This window comes from Eurosta solidaginis, chromosome 5, assembly GCF_040869045.1.
Source record: "Eurosta solidaginis isolate ZX-2024a chromosome 5, ASM4086904v1, whole genome shotgun sequence".
Lineage (NCBI taxonomy): Eukaryota > Metazoa > Arthropoda > Insecta > Diptera > Tephritidae > Eurosta > Eurosta solidaginis.
In genome coordinates, this window is record NC_090323.1 from 10,131,655 (window position 1) to 10,157,095 (window position 25,441).

At 35.7% G+C, this 25,441-nt stretch overlaps 2 protein-coding genes across 6 annotated transcripts in view; one reads left to right on the forward strand and one right to left on the reverse strand.

Moving 5' to 3' along the window:
- The first annotated feature begins 1,576 nt into the window (after positions 1-1,576).
- Positions 1,577-25,077, forward strand: LOC137252908 (uncharacterized). 3 transcript variants are annotated; one of them, XM_067789042.1, is made up of 2 exons: positions 1,577-1,685; positions 24,519-25,077. In XM_067789042.1, the coding sequence occupies exons 1-2, from the start codon at positions 1,674-1,676 to the stop codon at positions 25,026-25,028; spliced, it is 522 nt and encodes a 173-aa protein (XP_067645143.1). In that variant the 5' UTR covers positions 1,577-1,673; the 3' UTR covers positions 25,029-25,077. The 3 variants fall into 3 exon arrangements, with proteins under 3 accessions (XP_067645143.1, XP_067645144.1, XP_067645142.1); XM_067789043.1 differs by having other exon boundaries at positions 1,612-1,671; XM_067789041.1 differs by lacking the exon at positions 1,577-1,685 and adding an exon at positions 22,069-22,171.
- The window catches only part of LOC137252909 (uncharacterized), a 78,920-nt gene continuing 69,614 nt past the window's right edge, over positions 16,136-25,441 (reverse strand). For 2 of the 3 annotated variants that reach the window (XM_067789046.1, XM_067789047.1), the window contains 3 exons: positions 18,038-18,157; positions 17,769-17,963; positions 16,136-16,500 (listed from right to left, as the gene is read on the reverse strand). In XM_067789046.1, coding sequence (XP_067645147.1) covers positions 16,285-16,500; positions 17,769-17,963; positions 18,038-18,157 — 531 coding nt within the window. In that variant the 3' untranslated portion in view covers positions 16,136-16,284. Of the gene's footprint in view, positions 16,501-17,768; positions 17,964-18,037; positions 18,158-18,563; positions 18,697-25,441 lie in introns of those variants that run through there. The other variant, XM_067789045.1, reaches the window with a different exon arrangement.

Here is a 25,441-nt window from a genome sequence, read left to right on the forward strand (position 1 = left end):
AAATCTCGATGGCGCGATATCGGTTAACTTTCGTCCATACAAATCGACCCACCCTAATGCACATTATTAAATAAGTGAACATTTTTAATTTATTTGATTTTTGTTTTTTTTTTTTTTTTTGTTAAGAGTTCAGATAGGATAAGACAGTTTCTTTATGGTAAAAAGTGAATCCGTTATATCAAATGAATTAAAATGAGTATTAATATCATGACACAAACACCGAAAAGGTTCATTTAACTCGAAATTAGTTCTACACTGCTTCAAAAGAAGAGGTTTGTAATGTCTTGACACCCGTGATGGGACGTTAAAGTTTACTTCGTTCAAAAGAATTGGACTAGAAATCAATTCATTGAGGAGTTTAGCCATAAATATAACGCCTAGCATTTCTCTACGACTTGCAAGAGTTGGAAGATTGATAAGCTTCGAACGAGTACTATTAGGGGGAAGATTATACGCAGAGTCCCATTGAAAATTCCTTAAAGAGAAAAGTAGAAATTGCTTTTGTATTGTTTCAAGTCTATCTGCATGAGCTCGATATTGTGGATTCGAGACTATTGATCTGTATTCTAGTATCGGTCTAACTAAAGTATGAAAAGAGCTTTAGTTACATTGATTTCTTTCTTGGTGTTTCGATTGGTGCCAGGTAGTACAGCGAATAAGCGTCTGGTAACATTTTATCAGCGGTAGATACTATTGATACGGCTAAGCACCAATTAAAGCAACCAAGATCACTGAAGTGAACTACAGTAAACCTGAGCTGCCTCCGTGAACTATTTTGTATTGTAAAATGATGGAAAGTCTCATGCCATCATATAAAATCGGGCCCGGTTCTGTGTGTTTAAAGGGGCGTGACTGGACTCCCAGCCTGCAGAGCAGACAATCTCAATCCCGACTCTTATATCGTTGTTCGTGCATTTTGGACAACACTAGTCTCCCATGATTGCGGCATCAGTTACCCTTAAAATACGTCTGAAAGCGTGCGTCTTCTTGATCAAGCTGATTGCCACATAAATGTTTAGCCCTTCAGACTGAAATAAATGTAAGAGTGTCTTTCCTTATATAAAAGATCCAGAAAATCGCTCCAACTACCGCGAAATCCGCCTGCTTAATATCGCGTTTAAGTGTCTATCCAGCGTACCGTGTGAAAGATTGAAGTCTGAAGTGAGCAAACCGATTAGGCATTATCGGTTGGTTTCGGACATGGTAATTCTATTTTTTTTTATTTTCAGTATATGCCAAGTTTTAAGGAAGTCCCACAAAACGCTGAAGCAGTTTGTTAAGCTAAGATGCCGCATTAACAGGAAAATCCATGTATGTCTATGAATACAACAGAGAACCATTCTTGGTTTAAGTGCTTTTTTGGACAAGGTACTAGGAAAGTAAGAGTAAAGTCCTCTCTCTGCCAACAAAAATCATGCTCAATAAATCGCTCATCACCCCAGTTCTGATAAAGGAACGAAAGCGAAAAAAATGGAATTGAAAAACGCTAAATGGATCGCCCTTTAAACTCGAAATACAAAAATGAATAGATCAGCAAACATGCTTTTTCGAACAATGCCAATTCAAAGTCCAACACAAGTAGTCGAAATTTTTGTGGACAAAGTGCATAGAGAACAATTTAAGAATGAATAGGAAAAAAATAGAATAATAAATTTAAATTTACAAATGGCTGTATGTATGTGTGTGTGTGTAGCGGAGTGGGCATTTAACGAAATACTCTGCCATATTGGGTGTTATATTTATTTATTATCCTCAAGATACAATTTAAGATAAAATAGTTGAATTCAATTGTGTGTACGCTGTAAGCCACAAAACAAAACAAAAACAAAATCACAGCAAGACAAGTATTAAGTTGAGAGAATGAAATGAAAATAAAAATGTTTTATTGATTTTGAAATCGCAAGAAAATTGTTTGTAAATCCCGCATACCAAAGTGAAATCATAGCTCATGCATTGGGGTTTGAAAAGTTCATAAAAGCGAAAAAATAGAAAATTGGCAGTGCTTGCCAAAAATTAAAAAAAAAAAATCTACTTGCCCTGCTGCCCGCAGCGTTACCGACCCATATGCAACATTTTATTTTCACTTTGCTAACTTTTGGCCTCTGCAATTGTAGGGAAACAATTTTTTCAGATATTTTTTTTTTAAGTTGAATTTGGCAACTTTCATTCAACATTTCTTTTCAGTTAGTTTTGCTTATAAATACACTTGCGCGCTTGCTCTTACATATGAAGGTAGCCAACTGCTTTGGCTCGTGCACCGGTGTGTAGTGCTGCTGCTCGTTCAACACACAAAAGGCCAACGGCCATTTCAGCCCATTACACTCGCTATCTCGACAAATTCATTGTTCTGATGGCGTATGCCATGCCACATGTCCTTTTGCTATTTTTTATACTCAGCTGAGCAGAGCTCACAGAGTATATTAATTTTGTTCGCATACTGGTCGCAGAGAGCCGAGCCGGGCCCCTGGAACAGTTCGCGTTAACGGGCCCCCCTAAAAAATAAACTCAACCCAATAAAAAAATAACATATCATAGATTATTAGATTTCATTGTTTTACTTGCTTACATTAACTTTATCTAAATATGTACATTTTAAGAGCTTGAACCAGCCAAGGAAAACCTTCCGTGCTTTTTTGCAAATATGGAAATTACCGATTCAAAACTAATGCTGGGAGCAAGGCTGGACTTCAACGCCAATGTTCCAAGGCTTGTCAAGCGATTTTGGCTCATAGTAGAACGTAAACAATTTTTCACTCGAGACAATAGACTAAAAGAACGCTCCCCTTCATCCACACTGACTGTAAGTGTGCAAAATATTTAAAGTTTATCTAAATTAAAATCACATTTTATTTCGACTATGACTATGCCCCATAGTATTTGATTGAATGCTTATGATTTTAGTTTAGTGATTTTCAATTTTAAAACAACTTTTTGTGGCAACAAAATATGTATGTATCTATGAAATCCTAGTTAGAGTACTGTCAATACTGCTTTGCCTTGCCGGGCCCCCAAAAACCTTCTTGGCCCCAGGCAATTGCCCTGGCGCCCCCCTCTCCACGGCCCTGTTCGCATAACGGTAATCCGTAACGGCATAAAGTAATCGAGATAGATATATAGACTTCTATATATCAAAATGATCTGGGCGAAAAAAGAAATTCATTTAGCCATGTCCGTCCGTCTGTCCGTCCGTCCGTAAACAAGATAACTTGAGTAAATTTTGAGGTATCTTAATGAAATTTGGTATGTAAGTTTAAAATGAACGAAATCGGACTATAACCACGCCCACTTTTTCGATATCGAAAATTTCGAAAAACAGAAAAAGTGCGATAATTCATTACCAAAGATGGATAAAGCGATGAAACTTGGTAGGTGCGTTGACCTTATGACGCAGAATAGAAAATTTGTAAAATTTTGGACAATGGGCATGGCACCGCCCACTTTTAAAAGAAGGTAATTTAAAAGTTTTGCAAGCTGTAATTTGGCAGTCGTTGAAGATATCATGATGAAATTTGGCAGGAACGTTACTCCTATTACTATATATGTGCTAAATAAAAATTAGCAAAATCGGATGAAGAACAACTTTAAAAAAAAAAAATTTAAGTCAAATTTAAAAAAAATTTAATATCTTTACAGTATATAAATTAAAATGTAAATTATGTCAACATTCAACTCCAGTAATGATATGGAGCAACAAAATACAAAAATATAGGAAAATTTCAAAATGAGCATGGCTCCGCCCTTTTTCATTTAAGTTGTCTAGAATACTTTTAATGTCATAAGTCGAACAAAAATTTACCAATCTTTGTGAAATTTGGTATAGTCATAGATTCTATGACGATAACTGTTATACTTACCTTTAATTTGATCATATCGTACAAACACATTACAAAGTCACCCCTGGTCCACCTTTATGGGGATATCTCGAAAAGGCGTCCACCATTCTAAAATACCCTTTAATACCTTCCATTTGATACCCATGTCATACAAACACATTCCAGGGTTACCCTAGGTTCATTTCCCTACATTGTTATTTTCCCTTATTTTGCCTCCAAAGCTCTCAGCTGAGTATGTAATGTTCGGTTACACCCGAACTTAGCCTTCCTTACTTGTTTTATATTTATTTGTAACTCATAGACGAAGATTGTATGTGCTCGGCACTCATATGAAGTTTTTAATGTGTTCATAGTGGCATCCGATTTTCTATTTTTTTTTCAATTTTATTATTTTTTTTTCTCCTATTCCTTACTACATTTAGTTTTTTCTGAATAAGTTCAAGCTACACATTTGCGTTGGGTTAAGTTGTAAATCTTGAAAAATTGCTATTCAATGCAAACATTCAAACATTCATCAATTGGTCGTCCATGCGGCTTTTGCAGCAAAGTACACTGTGAAAAAACATGTTTTTTGTATGGCTTTCAGGTTACAAAATATGCACCCGGCTTCTTGACCTCACACATAGCCAACTTTTGTAAATCTATAAAATCTTACCAGTTGCGCCTTAAAGTATGCAGCCTTTACTACCAACACTGCCACATGGTAGCTATACTGACAGAATCTGCGACTTAATTCTCGCTAACCGATAGATTGCTATCAATTAAAATGCCGGCCAATGCTAACCGGAGATGGTGAAAACGACCTTAACATGCTAATGTAATTTCATTCCGCATACTTTTGGGAGCACGTTATTTTCTTTTACAGTTCGTTTAGCGGTAGTTTTATTGACAGCGACTTCAAGAATATCACGGGTAATCTTCCTGATGGTACCAGATGTCACAGCTCGTCGACTAAAGGAATAGTGTAGGGAATTGGGACACGAGTTGCAGCTGCGATCTAGACAATGTTTACGTGCCAAACCTGAACTGATTCTGTTTTCAGCAGCCTCACAAGTTATCACACTCCTAGTCGCTAGACTGCTTCATTAGCGGAACAAACACTCATACCACTACGCACGCCCTCAATATGAAGCGATCAACAAGAAAATTAAACATGTAAGTAGATCGCTTAATCGGGATATAGTACTTACTTACTTAATTGGCGCTTTACCGTCTAACGGTTATGGCCGTCCAACAAGGCGCGCCAGTCGCTCCTTCGCTCCGCCAACCGGCATCAATTTATAACACCAATTTATCCGAGGCTTGTTCGTATATTTCATTGGAGTATGGTTTTACGTGGCGGGTGCCAAGACCAGCGCATAACCCGCTCAGCGGTGGTGACAATATTACTTGCACGTTTATATAGAGAGCCGCTTGCTGCAAGACAGACGCCCGCTTGCAGCCGCACCTAGAGGTACACAGGCGCTGCCGATGAGATCTCACCGGCTAGCCCTTAAACCGATTATGTCAGAGTGGCCTAGCCAGGGTGTTTAGCGGCTACCCAGAGGATACTTGGCAGCATGCGACCGGCAGTAGTGAGCTGCTTGAACCGCATGCAGAAGAATCTCTCTGGCCATTCCCAGGTGAATGACGGTCAGAAGCTTTCCCCACTTTCGTGGACTTCTACACACGGATCCACCCTCCAATAGATAAATTCTTAAAGTGTAACTTTCTGGGACTTTCCCCTCTTCATCTTGTTATTTTAAAATTATAACCTCCAGTTTTTATGCACTTCTCAGTTTTCGCATCTAGCCCTATACGACTTTAATTGCCGCTCGTTGTTAAACTAACGGAAGTTTTAAGTATGCCAAACGTGATGGCTTCCAGAGCTTGGAAAACCTTCTGCTGGATTTTTAGTAGCCCAAGCTTTACACCAACTAATCTCTCGGAAGAAAAAAATGCCCAAATAGTGGACTCAACAAAAAGTACTTAAGCAGTTAAAGATCTACTGCCTTACACCGCAAAAGGTCAGTTTAATTTACTTCTAAAAAATTTTACCGATTTTTGAAAAGTTTACTTTACTCAAATCGCTTTGGGAAATTGTTTCTCCTTTGAACATGAAATTTTGCTCACTGCATGAATGCATTATTATCGTAAAAATAGTTTGCCCAATGCATTGTCATACGACATATTGCCAGCATTCTCAGGGATAACATACATAGTCAAATCTGTCCATTTAGCCAATAAATCCTTGAAGCAGCTTATTTTAGTCGTCTGCGCATAAATATTATACCAACACTGCCCGGGGTATGGTAGGTAGGCTGACAGAGTAGAATGAACTGATTTCACACGAGCAGCCAAACGGAGACAATTGGCTTTAGTAGTCATTGATGTTGGAGCGAAGTGCAATGAAGAGGGGACGCATTAGCTGTGATACGTAAGAGTAATGGGCTTTAAAGCGGTGTTCGGTATGTATATAGCTCTGATTTGCTATTCTGCATATCTTACAAGTTTGGCTATTATTTTACGCTAACATTCGTTTTGGATTACTTAAAACATTCGTTTTTCACTTTTCTTCAACTGATTTAGTGTGTATTTTTTAGTTCAATATTTTTGTGTGCTTTTCCTGGAGATACATATATATTCCGTAAGCGAATGCCACCAAGATTACCTACAGGGTCGAAGCATCTTCTTTTTTTAGCATAATTTGGTCCGGCCAACAGTTTGCTTGTCGCTGTAGATGAAGTGGTATGCTCCTAAAAGGCTGTGCACATAGCTTCGAACTCGGATTTTAGCGCGATACAGTGTCTGATCTCAAAAAGTTAACATAAGTCAAACCATTTCTATTCCCTTTAGTGTAGATTTACAAGAATCGATGGGTCCAGTGGTCGTATGCTTAAGGCAGGAGGAACGAAGTACACAGTATCTACCACTGCCATTGGTTGTTGATTCAAATGCAAAAAATCTCAGCCCGTGGGAGTGCTGCTGAAGCTGTAGAAAACCCGAATGGTTTCTTTTTCATCCCCCTTTAAAAATTTTGGAAATTTGGATCCAAAATTTAGTTTGTTGAGTCCCCTAAGAAATATTTTGCTTAATCATATTTTCCATAATGGGAGACGGCCCAGGGTAATCCTCTTTCCAAAGATCAACAAAAGGGGCTATGAAAATCCCAAGGACTTCAGATCCAATAGCCTTTCGTCGTTTGCTTTAAATACTTTCGAAAGACTACATGACGTCCAAACTCACAGTCAACGGTTGCATATGCCTACTTAAATTACCGCTCAATAGAGACTGTCCCTCAAAAAGTTGTCCACAGTTGGTATTGACGTTCCTGGGCAGTGTCGATTCCACCGTCTAGAATGATCCCAACAGACATCTGATTGATGAGTCAACACCGCCCAAGGGCTTAAGGAGTCACCTCCGTAAGCATTATGAGGAAATACGGCACCTGAGAACACATCCGTATGAAGCCAAAAACACAAGCAGGTACTCAGTGAACTCCACAAACAGGCGTATTGATGACAATTTCTGATCGGTCACACCTATTGGATGGGGCGAAGCACTGCTACAACAACAACAACAACATTAGCTCTAAACTGGAAGCTGTGAAGTCACAGCACACCCGTGGAGATGGACTCCTCAGGACGGTGTCCTGTCGCCACTCCTTTGTCCTTTCGTCATATGTAATATACTACGTCAACAGAAACAGGGTTAATGTGGTAGCCTACGAGGATGACGTAGTAATACTTGTATCGAGCTACAAAAAAATGCAAAGTCAAACCAATCGATCTCTTTATCAAGAAAACAGCACCTTAAGGCTACTTCAAACTTCGAGAGCTGGACAACTGCAAAAAAGCATACATAAGTGGACGGCCGTATCCTGCTTAATGTAAGTTACTCCAATATCAGAACAAAACCGGAATACGTGTGTCCCATGACCATCTTCAATACAAACAATACAATCTTATTTCTTAAGTGGGGGCGACACGACCTAAAATGTTCACCATAGACACATCAAGCCATTTCCGACATGGTCAGGCTAGTGCCTTTATGGTGCTAGAAAACGCTCATCAAAACCTTCAAGGAGTATATTTATCGCTACAAAGAAAATAAGAAGGGGCCGAACATATCTTTTCAACGAAAGTCAGGCTATTAACGCGCCTTGGCCTGCTCATATGGTTGGTAAAACGGACAACTTCGGTAAAGATACTGGAAAATTTTAATGGACGATTTTTTTTTTGTTTATACGACAACAAAACGGGTTTCCTTAGATGAAAGGTTTCTTTTATAGATTCAAACAGTGCTGTCCAAAATCTTTTACTTTTCTTGCTTTTTTCCTTAATTTCATATTCTAAGCTTGCTACATATTTTCGATGTGTCAACTAAGACATTCCAGGACATATCAGCAATAAAGCCTGGGTGCGTGTGTCTGTTGTTAAGTCGTATGCAAAACAATGACCATAAGTACGACGAATCTGGTGCGTGCTTCTAACAAGGCATTCCAACAACATACCATCCTTTCAATGGCATGACTTGACTTTGTCCTCCAAACTTTATATCTCTATCATCCAAAGTTTACATACATATATCTCTTATCCTGCTTGTGTCAATTGCTAGCGTGACGCTACTTATGTTCGCTTGTCATTGTTTGCTGTTAAATACACATCGATAACTTGTGCAAATTCTTAAGCTGACATTGGATTTGGTTTCAGCTGCCCATTCAGTCTGAAGTGTTGTTCTATGTTTGTTGGTATTGTTACTGAGAATATTGCTTGCATAATATTTACTACTCGAGTATTGTTATTGAAGCTATTGGTGCAATTTGAGTGTGTGTGTTGTTGACATTTTTCCTTTTACCAACGATGGCCTAACATTTACCGCTTTCTCTGAGCCTCGTAGACTTTTTTTTATTTTTCTTTATTGTGAGTTTTTCTCATTCTAAGCTTCTTTGTTGGGTCACACTTTGCCGCGCCACCAGAGAGCATATGCAAATTGTTTGAATTTCGTCTGACCAACATGTTTGTATGTACTCTCTCCCAATGCTCCACGTACATCCTATTGAGAGCAGTAACGGAAATGTACGACAAGTATGTTTGGTTGTTGATTTTCGTTGAGCTTCGCGGAGTGCTGCACTGTGCAGCAAGATCTTATACGTTTGGGATAAAATGGTAAGCAGGTGAGCAAGGCCTCAGAGTTTCGTTTGTGAAGTTTTTTGCCAACCTAAATATGATTTTTAGTATGGATATCAAATAAGATGTATTTCAGCTATTTCTCTTTTAAAGGGTTGCCACCCTACTTTAATTATATAAAAATATAGATGTATATAATCTAGCTAAGGGTTTCTGATGGCACTGCAATTAGAAAATGAAAAAATAGGACCTCATCGGATATGTTTACCAAACTAGATACAATAAAAGTCGTCGTTAGGTAGCTCTAAAGTTTATAGCGTCACTAGAGCAAAATATAACTAGGCTAATTTTTCGTCATATGCTACTACTGAAATCGATTTGCTTGTTGTTGATAGGCAAACGGAGCCAAAGTTATGTTGTTGTGAGCCCTAAAGAGCTACAAGAACCATTGGGTGACGATTGATGCAAGCTTTATTTATTTGGCATTTGACCACTAGGCAGTACGTGGCAAGCCCTACGTACTAGTTAATTTCTGCTTCGGAGAACTTTTAAGCCAAAGAAAATATATCCTTGGTAGGAGGAACGCGCAGGCGGCATACAACTTAGTTATTGAATACTGAATTTTTTGCCAATTTTCATCAAAACATCCCACTGTGCGCCACCAGAGAATACGAGGGATTTTGCCTTTGTAACTTTTTCAAAATATTTTTTTTTTTTTTTGTATTTTCTACATTCTTCTACCATAATTTTTTTTTTTTTTTGTTGTTGCTTTTGCTGTTATTTTAAACTTGAATTGCCAGCAAGGATAACATGTCCCCTGAGGGCTTACGAAAAGTGTTAGTAAACGCGACAGATTTCCATATGTTTACTGGTTTTCTCGGTACACCAAAACAACAACAACAAAAAATACAAAAAACAACAAAAAAAAACATTTAATAGCCATTTTACTTGTTGGTTGTAAATAGAAAAATAAATTTACTATCCGCTTGTTGGACTATCAGCCTATCTGCGGCGCATAAATCACTGAACGAGACATAATCAAGAATTTGCGTTATTGCTTAGCACAACAACAAGGATATGGCGATTTAGTACTCGTATGCTTTTATTTAGTGGGTCCTACATACGAACATACAAATGTACATACATATAAACACGATACAATTTCAAAATTTTGAGTTGGGGAACTTTCATGTTGTCCTTGTATTGTCTCTGTTTAGTAAATTAAATTAGTTTATTAAGGCAGACGAATTGCTTTAGTGCACCGATATAAATCTTGATTATAATTTAAAACAGTTCAGCAAAAGCTTTGTAATTGTAACATATGAAAAGCTTGTTTATCATAAGAAAAAAAATAAATAAATATATTTTATCCTTTATTTTTACGAAATTTTCCGTGTACAACTCAATTTACATGGATTCTCTTCAAAATATGTAGTTACCTATAATCGCATGCTTCTGTTCTACTTGTATGGACAGGGTGCCACTAACGATACATTATGTTTTTTCTAAGATGCAGAACCCTTACGGGAAGCAACTGGACGATGATTTAAAGAAGAATACTAACATATCTCGAGCTACGGGGCATGATATGATCTTTCTTGGCATACGCTTACAAAAATGGTCCTCGGGCCATGAAAAATATTATTAATATTATTTTAAAATTTTTTTTTTTTATTTACCATAGAAAGTTTGTTCAACTCAAATCGAAATTTTTTCAATTCAAACTTCCTCAATAGCAACAATCTCAGTTAGAATGCTTAGAATATAGCATATAAGCTTTATACTAATTTCCTCCTGGTTGTTTCAACCGTTTTCGAGGTAGCAGCGCATATACGTCATAAATTGAGGAGTTAGACAGAGATGGCAACCCTATTTGGGAAGTGTTTTGTTGTTATACTAACTAAAATATCTTTCGTTTCGTTTAATGCTCTATTGACATATTTCAAAATGTTTGTATATCAAAAAGGTTATTGTTGTTGTTGTTGTTGTTGTTGTTGTTGTAGCGATAAGGACACTCCCCGAAGGTTTTGAGAAGTGCTATCGATGCCGATGTTCCTTTGCCGGATGCAGATCCGGGACATTTGGGTAACAAGCACTATTAAGGTACTAGCCCGACCATCTCGGGAACGATTTTGCATGACCACATGAAACCTTCTACGCCATACCGCCCCCCACCTCTAGATTCATGCAGAAATTGGGATTCGCAAAGGGGTAGGTGAGAATGACAATTGGGTTGGGGAAGCTATAAATTGCGCTGAACGGGTTGCGCTACACAACCTCTTGAATCAATTCGGTATTTAAGCCGCCTCTTACGACAGGCATACCTGCCGCGGGCATTTTCTAAGCCCCCTAACCCGCTGGTGGCAACCTTGTGTAAACATCATCAACGCCTTGATCCAAATCATTCGAGCTTCTTTTGATATAGTAGAGCATCCGGGAGCGGTAGACAACAGATTACTACTCAGTAAAAGCTTCTACGAGAGTTATCCTCAAAGCCGATTTTCTTTGTGTCAGAAAATATAACTACGCAGCATTTCGAGTTAATTATGAATCTGGGCAATTGACTAGTTATCCACTCGACACCATAATTAGCTCTTAATTAGCCTGATATACTTCGGCGTTGTAATCATGGATTTTATGCTCCAACCATCGTTCGGCCGAGACATAACAATAGCATGGGGCATCTTCGTCGACGGGCGCGTTGTAAGCGGTTTTACAATCGATACACTGCACCATATTAAATTCGGGCCATGAGTAATGCGGAGTGGACAGATGAACTCCTAGGTTGCACGCCTATCCCCTAGAACAGGAATAGGTCTAACTCAGTCAACGCACTGTTTATAATTTGTTCCGCTTCCACCTATCCATGTTCAATATTTCTGTAGTCAGGATCCCAGCTGAGCGTGGAAAATGGCACACTGCTCCTACACCGCAGTCAATTTTGGATTAATCAGTGTAGAGTAAGATTAACTCCTTCACATGTACTCTGTTAAGCTTTCATTGCTCTCTTGAGGAGATACTACTATTGCAAAACAATGATGAGGACGAGTTGGCCCCACCACTGGTCCAGCTCGGTTAGCTTCTATTTATGCTAATTCTCTAATTGCATTTACACACAACGAGCTTTATAATCGACATTCGTTAGACTCTATTTCATTCAAAAGAACCTAGATTGATTGCACAGCATCTAGCTTTCTTTGTAAAACACAATATTCGAGATGTTTACTAGTCACAAGGGTTATTGATTAATTCATTAAGTATAATTTTGATTAACTCAATTAATTAATTTATTCTTTTTATCGATTAGTCAAATAAGAATTTACCTCGATAAATAAATTTTCCGACAAATAAGTAGCAAACTAAATTTGTTATCTTAGGTAAAATAAATTTTGTAATCACATTTCTACTACCTTCCGTATTTTACCCGTTTGCGATCGGCCTTCATTTTGATTAATGAAAATCTTACGCCTAATAGTATAATTGATTATTCAACTAACGCGATTAATCCAATAAAGTTACCAAGTTTCATTGCCTTCAAATGGGCGAGTATTATTTGTTTCACCTTGTAGATTTAGCTTATACTTGTATGCACTCACCTATGCTCACCTCATTTTGGGGCTTAACTCTTGCACTCTTTTCCCGTGAATACACTCCCTCTCCTTACGCTCAAGCACCATACTCCCTTGCTCGTTGTACATATCCTTACATTTGCAATTTCGTGTAGTAATTTCATGTTCCTCTATCGCATCAGTTGGCCGCTTATAAGGGGACTCGTTTGTCATTCTCGCTGCTGCTGCAGCTGCTGGTGCTGTTACTGAACTGTTGCAACTGCTTGTTTTCATTTTCATGTTTTCTTTGAGTTTTGTCGCATGTTGTGTTTATTTTCAATTAGGGATTAAAATATTTTCTATGCTCTCCGAATACTCGTTACATTTTAGTTTAGATTTTGCATGTAGCCTCTCATGTTTGCCCAAAATGAATCTCAATCCTTTTATCTGACAAACTGATTGTGTTAAATGTGTGCAACCAACTACTCTCTCATGTCGATGTTCAGAGGCATAACTTTAAAAATTCAGTATTTTTCCACCAAAACTACCAAGTTCTGCGGTATTGCAAAATAAATTCAAATTTCATATAGCCGACACATGTCCTTGTTAAAATTCATTTGAATTGACAATCATAAAATTTGATTTATTCAGTGGCAATAACATTTCACCTCAGGCTAAACGTGCTTAGTTTTGAATGCGAATTTTATGCGAAAAAAATTATTAATTCAAGAATAATTTGGCAAAATTTTATGATAGTGGAATTTGTTGTTGCAAACTGAATTTTAGTTAGCGCAAGTATTACCAATGAAAAATACTTTAACAGCACACACATAGCTATCCGCTTAAATTCTCAACTAAATGTATCAAAGGAGAGTGGGTTGTAAAGTAGACGAGGGTGATTGAGAATAAGGAATTGTATGGTCTGTCATAAAGGTCTTGAATATATAGATATGATCTAGTTAAAAACATGCATCTCATACATTTTTGCGCAAATATCCAGCGGCCAAAAGTCATGTTCTAATGTCATTAACTTTTTTACCGGTTGGTTGAACTGGCCGGTCATTAAAAACCTCATATAGACTGAATGTGTCCATAGTGCTACTATAATTTCTTTGACAGCCAACCGAGAAACCCCATAAACTTCGTCCTCTTTGCAAATAATAGAAATTTTTGGGACCTAGCTTAATTGTTGCTTCAAGACCTGGCAACTCTGCAGTTCCTATTATCTGAAGCCTTGAACCCGCGACTGCAGGATACTAATACAAAACATGATAAACCGCTTCTTCCTGTAACTCGCATTATCTACATCTGCTGTTACTGATGAGGTCTAACTTATAACCACGTGGTTGCTATACTAAAAAAATTAAATCAAACATGGACCACTTATTTTTACAAAAATGCCCAAATACTCTTAGGAAAAGTACAAAATATTTTTGTAAATCGGTAATTCAAAATTTGTTTCGAAATATTGCCAAGTATTTTTTGAAATATTGCCAAATATTTAATTTATAGCCACGTGGTTGCTATACCAAAAAAAAAATTAATAAAATCAAACATGGATCATCTATTTTTAAAAAACCACCCAAATACTTTGAGGAAAAGTACAAAATATTTTTGTAAAAAATTCTAAATATTTTTCGAAATATTTCCAAGTATTTTTGGAAATATTGCCAATATAGGACAAAGAAAATTAAAGATAGCTTAATATTATTAAAAAAAGGATCAAACAATTTTGGTTCAAGTACCAACAATATTTAAATAAATCTTAAAAACTATTTAGAAAAAGGGCCAAAAACTTTGGGACAGTAGACAAAATATTTTTAGAAGAATATTCAACAATTTGTAGAAAAAATGCCAAACCTGTTTACAAAAACGACCCAATATTTTTAGAAAAAAATATATATATTTAAAGAAATTTTTTTTCGAAGAATTGCAAAAATATTTTAAAAAATTATCAAAGATTTTTAGAAAAAGATCAAGAATTTTAGAAAAAAATTTAACAACGATTAGATAAAGGATCAAAAATATAAAAAAAAAACCATTTTTAGAAGCAATGAACAATCGACAACAATTTTAAAAAGAAGCCCGAAAAACAGTTAGATATTGGACGAAAATTTTTAGAAAAAGACAACAATTTAAAAAAAACATGACCTTTTTTAAAAAATGTTCCAAACAATTTCAAAAAACTAATCAAAACTTTTTAGAAAAAATACCAACCACGCTTAAATAAAGGACCAAACATTTTAATAAACAAAATGTCTTAAAGTGAAAACTATTGAGAAATTTTTGATTTTTGAAGGTACAAAGTAAGTCGTTTCCTCTAAATAATCAAAATAGAATATATGATAGAAAGAGACAACTTTCCTATTCGATGCTCTAACTTAGCGGTTTTAGTAAGTAATTATTTATTCCCAACTATAATCAAATATTAAACTTAATCCATTTAGAATCCAATATCTACTTGCAATTATCATTTAACATAAAGTGTGACTGCTGTCATTGACACGCTGTCAACGAGTGCATTCACTAAGCTGTTCTTCACTGTCACTTTATGACAGCTGACTTTATCAAAGTCATTTCAAATTAATTTCGCATCGCTTGAACAGACTGAGTTTCCTTGCGAATTGGAATAGAGAAATTGCAAACATGGAAAAGTGATAAGTATTGCAAATTTGCACACAATAATATATCTTAAAAACGCAACTTACTACATTTTCGTCAGATTTAGGCATAGTCTTGAATTTTTTTTAAAGTTTTTTTGTCAAACGCAATCCCAATATGGCGGCCACCGTGGTGTGATGGTAGCGTGCTCCGCCTATCACACCGTATGCCCTGGGTTCAACTCCCGGACAAAGCAACATCAAAAATTTTAGAAGTAAGGTTTTTCAATTAGAAGAAAATTTTTCTAAGCGGGGTCGCCCCTCGGCAGTGTTTGGCAAGCGCTCCGGGTGTATTTTCTGCCATGAAAAGCTCTCAGTGAAAACTCATCTGCCTTGCAGATGCCGTTCGGAGTCGGCATAAAACATGTAGGTCCCGTCCGGCCAATTTGTAGGGAAAATCAAGAGGAGCACGACGCAAATTGGAAGAGAAGCTCGGCCTTAGATCTCTTCGGAGGTTATCGCGCCTTACATTTATTTTAATCCCAATTTATTTTATTTTTTTTTTTTTTTTAATGTATGTATATAGGCTTGTGCCTGAATTAATATTCAATTGACACTTTAACAAATTACAACTTGCAAATTTTGATATTTTCAGCCCGTCATTTGAATTGTTAATGCCTCTTTCTTCAATACATCAAATGGTAAACGTCAAATTTTGTTTTGTCTTTTTTTTTATGTCGTAGAACTTGATTTATTATGACTCGCGTTTGAAGTAACTGTTGCGCTACTTGTCAATGTGAACTGCCATAAAAGTATTGAAGCATATTGAGATCCGCTAGTCCATACCAATTAATCCAATGCAACTTAATTCGTTTTGTATTATCATTATCCACACCCTGAGCGTTAAAATTCAATCAACATGCCGATACTTAAATATACTTATGTATGTAAATATTTTTTAAATCAGTAATTCGTTTAATTTGAATTACAATTTTCAACAAAACAGACAAATCATCAATTTTCTAAAAAAAATAAAAAATAAAATATGTATTTACATGCAAATTTTATTAAATCAAGTTTTTTGCAAAAAGTTCATATGCTTAAATCTTGTAAGAAAATGTTAATTAGTAATTCAATTTTAATGACGATGTTACAAATCGTTTTATTATTCTTTTCTGTTCTTTCGTCATTGAACTTATCGTGTTTTCGGTAGCATTGCCAAAATTCCAGGCCTCGTATTGCTTACATCTTTTACCACTGTTTCGCCTTTTATATGATCTTCCAAGATCTTCTCACGTTTCATGCTTGCATCTAAATGATAGCCGATGATATGAACTTCGAAATCAATTTCAGGTGAGTTGGCAAAAGTTAGGTCTTCGGGATACCAGAATTTATGTACAAAATATTCACCCTAGAAATAATTATAGAGGTTCTTATTAGAGGAAATGTTTTGATCAAGGACTGAAATTAGCTGCTATTGTTCAAAATTTAAATCAAAAAACCATACTGAAAGAATAAAATCACCTAAACTAGATGTACACAAATATATTACTTACTACACAGACTATCGACACCGCCGTGCTTGACAGATGGCACTCGCGGAAGATATCCCCCTAAAGTACTAAAATCTAAGTGCAAATACGGGAAATCCCATGCACGTCCTCTAAAATTAAATAGTCTTTCGTACGACTGCAAAACCCGTTAATAGAATCAAAACAACGTTACTGGCGTTGACGGATAACGCCACGCCTACACGACTAACTTGATGACTGACTGGAGTGATCTGATCAGCCCTAAAATTAGCGGATCAGCTTGCAAGTACAGCGCTAGATGCCCCTCCACCGTGAGTGTGACAAATACTTCTGTGGCCATCTCATTTTGGCCCTAAAATAACATTGTAATAATTCAGCCATAACTGGTGTACGTACAGAAACTACGAGTCATCTTAATAATATCAGCTCGCAGCCGATCGCTCGAAAAAACCTTAAGCGCAAGTAAGGGCGAAACCGTTGCTACTTGATTTCTCGATCACTGTAGATGCTCCTTTGGAAGTATGGTGAGTCAAGTGTTTTCTAAAGTCAGGATAGTCATGAAAAGTAGAATTGAGCTGAAGTCAATTAAAATAAACACTTAAGAATGATTGAAGCCAACTCTAATAGAGTAAGTGGATTAATTTGTCGTCAGCCTTCCCGAACAATTATTTAGTTTTTTGTATGATACTGGCTGGTTCCGGAGTCGCCTAAACCTTATTTTGCTCAATACCGTCTTACATTTCCTGAAATATAATACGCATTTAGGATACTTGACTCCAAATAAGATATCATTGGCCCATGAAACTTAGACAAACAACTCTAAGGTATCTAGATTGGGAGCTACTATTTATCACTGCATCGTGATTCAATACGCAGACAAAGTAAGAGTCTGTATTGTGCCTAGATTTGAATTTATCATTGTTACAAATTCCTTCTATTATTTGCTGGACTTGTGAGATTCTGCTTTGAACAGCTTTAGGTGCAAGAAAATCTTACGAGGCTCCCCATATTCAAAACAAAATGCTCCAACACCCCAGTGGTTGAATGTGTTGCAAATAGACTAGATCCGTATTCACTCATCAGTGGTATGCAGCTAGATATTGAACGGCTTAACCGTACCTTAACTAGTTTTAACGATAATGCATACCTTTACAATTGGGCACTTCCCAATCAACTTTCCATAACTCTTTAAATAATTAAATAGCAGAGTGCCAATTGGTGAATTATGACTCCAACTAATAAAGCGACAAAAATTTATTGTGGAATTTGTTGTTGTTATGTAAGTGGGATCATTTTTTTGCACGAACTTGGTTTCAATATGTAGGTCGAGGTCATGTAGATCCTGGTAGAAAAAGTGACAAAAAATTATTAGAATAAAAAGTGTTTTGTGATAGAAAGCTATGAAACCGATAATACCTTTAGCACATTAAAGGTAATGTTTATATGTGGATCATTCGCATCGTAGGTAACCTCATGGGAAATAAATTCATCGTCACTCCAAAATTTTGATTCTCCGAACGTTGGGCGCATTAATTTCTGTGAAAGAATTTAAGTATTAATATCATACAAAAATACTAATAAATAATATAGTATTTTGTTTTTGGTTCATCGATTTGAATCTACTCTTTACTTTGATGGAGCTTTACGTCCTAGAATTGAGAAGCAAAGTTAAATTTTCCTTTTGCTTCCTACGCGTTTCAACGCTTTTACGTCTTCTTCAGGGAGACTGATAATTTTGTCTCAACATTTCATTGTATTTATGTTTCTTGTTAATAATTGTTTTTTTTTTTTATTAAATTATCAAACTCCTTGAGCAAGACGTGAAAGCGTCGAAACGCGTAGGAGGGTAAATGAAAATTGTACCTTGCCTTCACATTTCCGGTCGTAAAGCTTCACCAAAGCAAAAAATACTAAACAATATTTAGCATCAAGAAAAACAAACCTCTGCGGCTGCCCAACCACAACATATAACGAATATAAAATTCAAACAAATTAACTTCGTTGGATACTCCATTTTACTTTAATGGATTAGATACGGGCTTTGAAATGAAACAAATTCCAGTTTATGAAACGAAAACACTACCAAGAGATGGACAAACTCTATTTAAATATGCAATGAAAGTTGCAAATAATTTTAAAGCATGCAGAAAAAAAAAATGTCGATTTGCCAACAAATTAAAAAGTCATTTAAAATCGTTAAAAGCTTTTAACTGCCAACAAACAATACAAACTAACGAAGTAACAATTTAATAGAGTCGCGTTATCGCCAAACTGTTATCGCTAGCTTTGACGCGTAACGCCCAAATTTAGAGTATTCCTCCAACTCTTTTAACGGAGGCGCAAATGACTTTATCGCTCTAGCGTTTGTTTCTATTTGCATTAGGCCGTTCGCACCAACGAAACATCTAAGAAGCCGTCATATTTTAAATACTTGGCTCTCGGATTTATTTCGAATTTTTGGGAATATTTTTGTGTAAATGATTTGAGTGAGTTTGGGACGATATATAATAAAAAATATACAAGGCGCGATATCTTATGAAGAGCTTTTAGACCGAGCTTGTCTTCCAATTTGCATCGTGCGCCTTTTAATTTTTCCTACAAACTAGCAGTACGGAACCTTAAAAGCTCATGGCAGAAAAACACTCGGATTTCTTGCAAAATAGCTGCCGAGAGGCGACCCTGTTTAGACATTTTTTGTATTGAAAAAACTTGTTTCTAAATTTGGATGTTGCTTTGTCCGTGACTTGAAGCCAAGATCCTCACGGCAGCCGAGATATAGTTTAGTAAAAGAAAGCGTGGGCACCAAGCTCTCCTGAAGTTCGATGTGTAAAAATACAAATTATATTTGTAAACTAGCTAGAACAGAGGAAACGGAAGTAACTCTAGGAGAAAGAAATAATTTCGAGCTTTTGAGAAGGCCTTCGTCAACTTCTTATTGCTAACAACCGATATCGACGATTGGGATTCAGAGGGTTGATAAGCGCAATAAAAAGCTGTATATATTTGGATCTTCCGCAACCCAATTGTTAACCTCACCTAATTGTGAGGAATCCTGTTCACGAACAGATCGCGAACTTTTTGATAACAAATCGATATCACCATGATTCAAAATTAGTAGCACTTCAAAAATAAATAGATACCTTTTCAGTGGCATATATGTATTTTTTTATATACATAGTCAATGCGTTATCGATATGAAACAATTCGATACTATTTTTATAAAAATCGATAACTTTTTGATAACAAATCGATAACTATTTTACAACACATCGACAACAAACAAACTTGACGATAAAAAGTCGTTAACTCATCTACAAACTTTGTTATCGATATCAAATTTATTACAAGTCTATAACTCGTATATACACCAATAACAAACGCTTCATTTCCTTTCCTTTCCTTTCTTTCCTTTCCATTCCACGTACATTGTTCCCACATTATGCTAAGGTGTAGTGATTACACTTACGCTTCCATTTTGTATTCCCCCATATCCCATATAGCATACCACTCCCACTTGCCCTATACAACGAGGAAAGATGTTTACAAATCAAAAATGTAAAGGTCTCCTCGTTTTTTCTTAGTCGGTCTAGTGTGCATATAAAATTTCATAGTCATTTCATAATCAAATTGCAGTTTGAATGATTTTTGATTGTTTTTTAGATTTTCTGCTTCAATGAAGCTTGAAAATTGCAATAAATAATTTTTGTTTTCGGTGCTTTCCAAAAGCTGTGCGACATGTGGGGTTATAATGTACGTAAAATGATCACCATCGAAAGAGAAATAAAAAAAAAGTATAACAAAAAACAATTTTTTTAATAACAATAACACTGGTTGACAAATTCCAGTTTTTTCTGCACCAGAGACGCCATTATGAAATTCCTGTGTAAAATCACCCTCTCATTTCGAAAATGAAGGTTATTTTTAATTCTATGGTAACATTTTTGAGATATTTACGAATTACCGTTTTTCAAAAAAAAAAAAAAATTGGGTCCACTTAATCATATATATCTCAAGAAAAAAATTCAGCAATTCCAAAACGGTTTGAAGCTTTTAAAAGGTAGTAAAATTTGCTATAAACTGTGCATACAACACTTTTGTTAGGCCCTGCAGATTCACAGATAACGAACAATCATTACGGATTTTTTCAATTTTTTTTGTAAACATATAAAAAAAATTGTACTTTGCGAGGAAGGATCTCGAAAACATTTTATTTTTGTGCAGATTTTTTTTCTCTCTAAGCTCTGTTTTATTACAAAAAAATAAGCTTTCACTCAAAAAAAATCGATGGACTAATACAAAAGTTATAAGCATTCAAGTAAATATATCCATTCAATACTTAAGTACCCTACTGGTATATATCTGTTAGTATTCGCTAACTAACTGATATACGAATACTAACACATATGTACCAGTAGGGTACTTAAGTATTAAATGGATATATTTACTTGAATGCTTATAACTTTTGTATAAGCTAACTAACTGATATACGAATACTAACACATATGTACCAGTAGGGTACTTAAGTATTAAATGGATATATTTACTTGAATGCTTATAACTTTTGTATTAGTCCATCGAATTTGTTGAATGAAAGCTTATTTTTTTGTAATAAAACAGAGCTTAGAGATAAAAAAAACTGCAAAAACTAACTAACTGATATACGAATACTAACACATATGTACCAGTAGGGTTCTTAAATATTAAATGGATATATTTACTTGAATGCTTATAACTTTTGTATTAGTCCATCGATTTTGTTGAATGAAAGCTTTTTTTTTTTTTTTGTAATAAAACAGAGCTTAGAGAGAAAAAAAAGCTGCACAAAAATAAAAATGTTTTCGAGATCCTTCCTCGCAAAGTGCAAATTTTTTTTATATTTTTACAAAATAAATTGAAAAAATCCGTAATGATTGTTCGTTATCTTTGAATTTGCAGGGCCTAGCAAAACGTGTTGTATGCACAGTTTTTAGCAAATTTTACTACCTTTTAAAGGCTTCAAACCGTTTTGGAATTACTCAATTCGTGCTTGAGATATATATGATTAAGTGGACCCAATTTTTTTTTTTTTTTTTTTATTATGTTATTCGTAAATATCTCAAAAACGTTACCATAGATTAAAAATAACCTTGATTTTCGGAATCAGGGGGTGATTTTACATGGGAATTTCATAATGGCGTCTCTGGTGCACTTTGGCTGTAAACCAGTGTAATTTAAGCCAAATTATACATAATCAAATATCTTCTTTTACATTTTATATTTGAATTTTAAGCAATAAAAACGAAATTTTTTCATTCCTGCAATATTCGCAAAAATTTTTTATTTCGGATACATTTTATTAAAATTTTTTTCTTAATTTTTTTCGCGCTTCCTCTTGTTTGCTTTGTGGCCGCCAGTAAAATTATAGTTTTTCGCCAAAAGTTGTTTCAGTTAAAATTTGTATACTTAGCTATGAAGTTGCAAGCTAAAACGTCGCAATTTTCACTATTCTCATTTAGCCCCTTTTTTGTTGTTGTGGCTTTAGTTGCATTCGCCCCAATAGCCAGCGGCTGGGTAAGTTTTTGTGGGTAAAATTTTTAGTGGAAATTTGTGAAATTTGCATTTCCCTGAGCTTTTTAGCTTTTATTAATTTGCTGGTTGTTTAAATTTAATTATTTTAATTGTTAGAAAGTTTTTACATAATTTACTAAATAGTTCGAAACAAAATGATAACTATCAAAAAAAAAGATAAAAAATTAAAGGGTTTTTAATTAAGTTTTGCTAATTAAACAAATATAAAGTAGGAGGAAAATGAGATATAGTATAGAGGACAAAAAAAATAAATTATTTTAAAAATATATATGTAATTATTTTTCCTGGACGGAGCAGTTTTTGAAATAATAAAGGGAGCCGAATGCATTAGCATCAGAATAGAGGATGAACACTCTACACACTGAATTTGGAACCACAAATTTAAGACTTTAGTTATACGCAGTGGCGATCCGTGCATCTAACAGACTTCTGGAAACTCGCTGACCTTCAGAGCCCATGTATGACTAGGGTGCCTAGCTTGGTAAGGCAGTGGTTTACGCATCACTCTTCAGTTATATGGATAGATCAACAAAAGTTGTTAAGCCCTGCAAGCTATGAACATACAAACAAAAAATTTGGAGATTAGACAATTTTGTCAGAGATTGGGAAGCTCCACAATCTCCTCGTTTTGCAGAAGTGCCCTATAGTCCAAGAAAAAATAGTACTGGTAATGAGTCACTACCATAGAAAGTATGCCTTGCCCACATGAAGACTAAGTATTACGGGTTTTTAGGGCACCAAAATAAATTCACGGCTCAAATTAAGTAGTCTTTAATAAAGCCCAACTGGCCGACCACCTTTCTAGGTGTCTTCCTACAATACACATTTTTATTATTACGTAATAAGGCTCTAAGAGCGATTTTTCAGTCTCGTAACGAAACGGCATAACCTTTATCAATATATCCTGTAGGCAGATATTTCAACTTAAACCGCACTGAACTAAAAATACGAACAGATGCAGCTTTATGGCAGAATGTGCAAGATAATTGTCTAAATATGCAGTCTTAACTACAAACAAACAGCTCTAAAGCCATTACCGTAACCATGACCAATATTTTCATTATAACACGTAGTCACCGTTTATGCCGCAACTAACTGTGCCAAGATCACACTTAGATGGATGCCTGGTCACAGCAACGTCAGACGAACTTACAAAGGCAGAGACACTTCTGGATGGTGCGGAAGCATCTTACACTTACATCAATCGAAAAAAACATAAATATCACATTCAAGTAGTTAGCGGTGTCCAACTGGTACTCCTCGGACACCTACAATATTAGCACGCGAACCTGGCCGAATTACGATAGTAGGAGAATAGAGGAGGGATTCAAGAAAGTGATAAGCGCATTACAAAGCTGTATAGCTTCAAAGCTTCCGCAAACCAAGTGACAACCTCACCTACGCGAGAGGAGATTTGATATTGTAACGAATTTACTTGCAATTTCCCTTATTTGCAAACTTCTACTAAGGTTCGAATCACTAAACTTTTGAATAAATAACTCCAATATTGAATAATGGAAAAATGGCCTTTATTAAGGTACTTCACAATAACACTTACAGCTTGCTTAATTAAATCAAACTGATGAATAGCTTAAATGAAACTGATCCTCGCCTCTACTGTTGTCACCTTTTTATACTGTCTGATTTCCTCGTTGCATATTTCTAGACTTTTCTAATTCCAGAACTTACTAGTTGGTTATAAATTTCTCAGCTACAACTACAGATGTATAATTTTTATAGCTTCTCTCATACCCCATGCACTTATATGTGTGAGCGACACTTCCCCAATTATAATTGCATACCTTTAGGAGCATCTCAGATAAGATATCTGCATGTGTTTGTGCATCTCTTCTCCGCTGCGTGTACGTACATAGGTGTAGACAAAATGATTAAATTATTGATGTGCATTCACGTCACTGCTTAGCATCGGCATAGAGATGGCATTATCCCTTAGTGTTGCTAACATTCGTAACAATATGAATATGTTGAACCTTCTAACCCCCATACTCCTAATTAGTTCCTCAGCGTCTCCAGAGCCTCGCCTATGCGCATTATGGATTCTCATTTGTGGGGTGAGAAGAGATTGACAATTGAGTTTGGAGAAGCTGTGAAGCAATCAAGATTTGCCTTGCACTTAACAGCCCCTTGAATAACTCGACAATATCTTTTTCAAATAACTCAAAAGATAATTATTAAAAAAAAGAGATAAAAACTTATAACTATACTGATCAAAAATGTTTTTAAAAATTCAATAGCTTTTTTATAACTTTTACTTTTTTTTTTTAAATATGCTAAACTTTTTTATACTTTCTCATTTTTTTACTTACAGCGCTCCTTTAAAATCATCTTCACCTCATTTCCCTATCAAAAAAGCCCAGAATTGATGGACATCACCGTTCAAATTGTAAACAACACTGTTGGTGGCACATATTTGACCATTGTGACGCAAGTTAACGAAGATTTGGATGATGTGCATTTCACATATGCCGTTGCTTTGGAAACAAATGTGGGCAACTATACGACTTTAGTTAATAGAACTGTAAATTGGTGCAAATTCCTTAAACAACGTTCAATTGATCCGGTACTACGCGTCATTTATGAAGATATACAGAAACATGGAAATTTATTCAAAAACTGCCCTATGAAGAAGGGCATCTACATGGTGCGGGAATATCAAGTGGATGAGGAGATGCTACCGAATCATTTGCCTGAAGCAAACTTTTTTGTATATATAAATTTTGCCAAGACCAAAGAACAAATGATCTTCGATGGGAAACTGTATGGTAAAATTGATAAATCCAAGGGATTTAATAATTTGAAAATGTTCAGCTTGGGCTGATGTGATTTTAATAAAATATCTGGTACTTGAGTTATACTTAAATTAAAGGAGGCCACACAGTCTCACATCTTTGATAGTCATATTCACTCATATTATTTTCTTATTGTATACTACTGAATCATAGTGGACTGCATGGCTGCCAAAACCCGACCATCTCAACATCATTCATTACATCGCGTTAATATGCAAAGCAGCCTGCACTCGTGCAATACCAAGTTTCCTTGTTCTACTCTGTTCGGCGCATCGTTGTTCGCTTGTCACGTGACGACATTGTTCGTCATCTGTGAAATTGTTTGAAATGCGTGCACTGTCGGCCTGACGATGCGGCTTTCCGCGTTCCGCATACATTTTACAACTATTTGCTTTTCTTACAGAAGTTTTAGAACTTTTTTCTTGTCCTCTTTTTTTGTTAT

Coding starts and splice junctions, on each gene's coding strand:
- LOC137252908 (XM_067789041.1), top strand. CDS start 22,070: ATGAAGTTGCAAGCTAAAACGTCGCAATTTTCACTATTCTCATTTAGC. Junction 22,172..24,518: donor CCCCAATAGCCAGCGGCTGG/GTAAGTTTTTGT, acceptor TTTTACTTACAG/CGCTCCTTTAAAATCATCTT.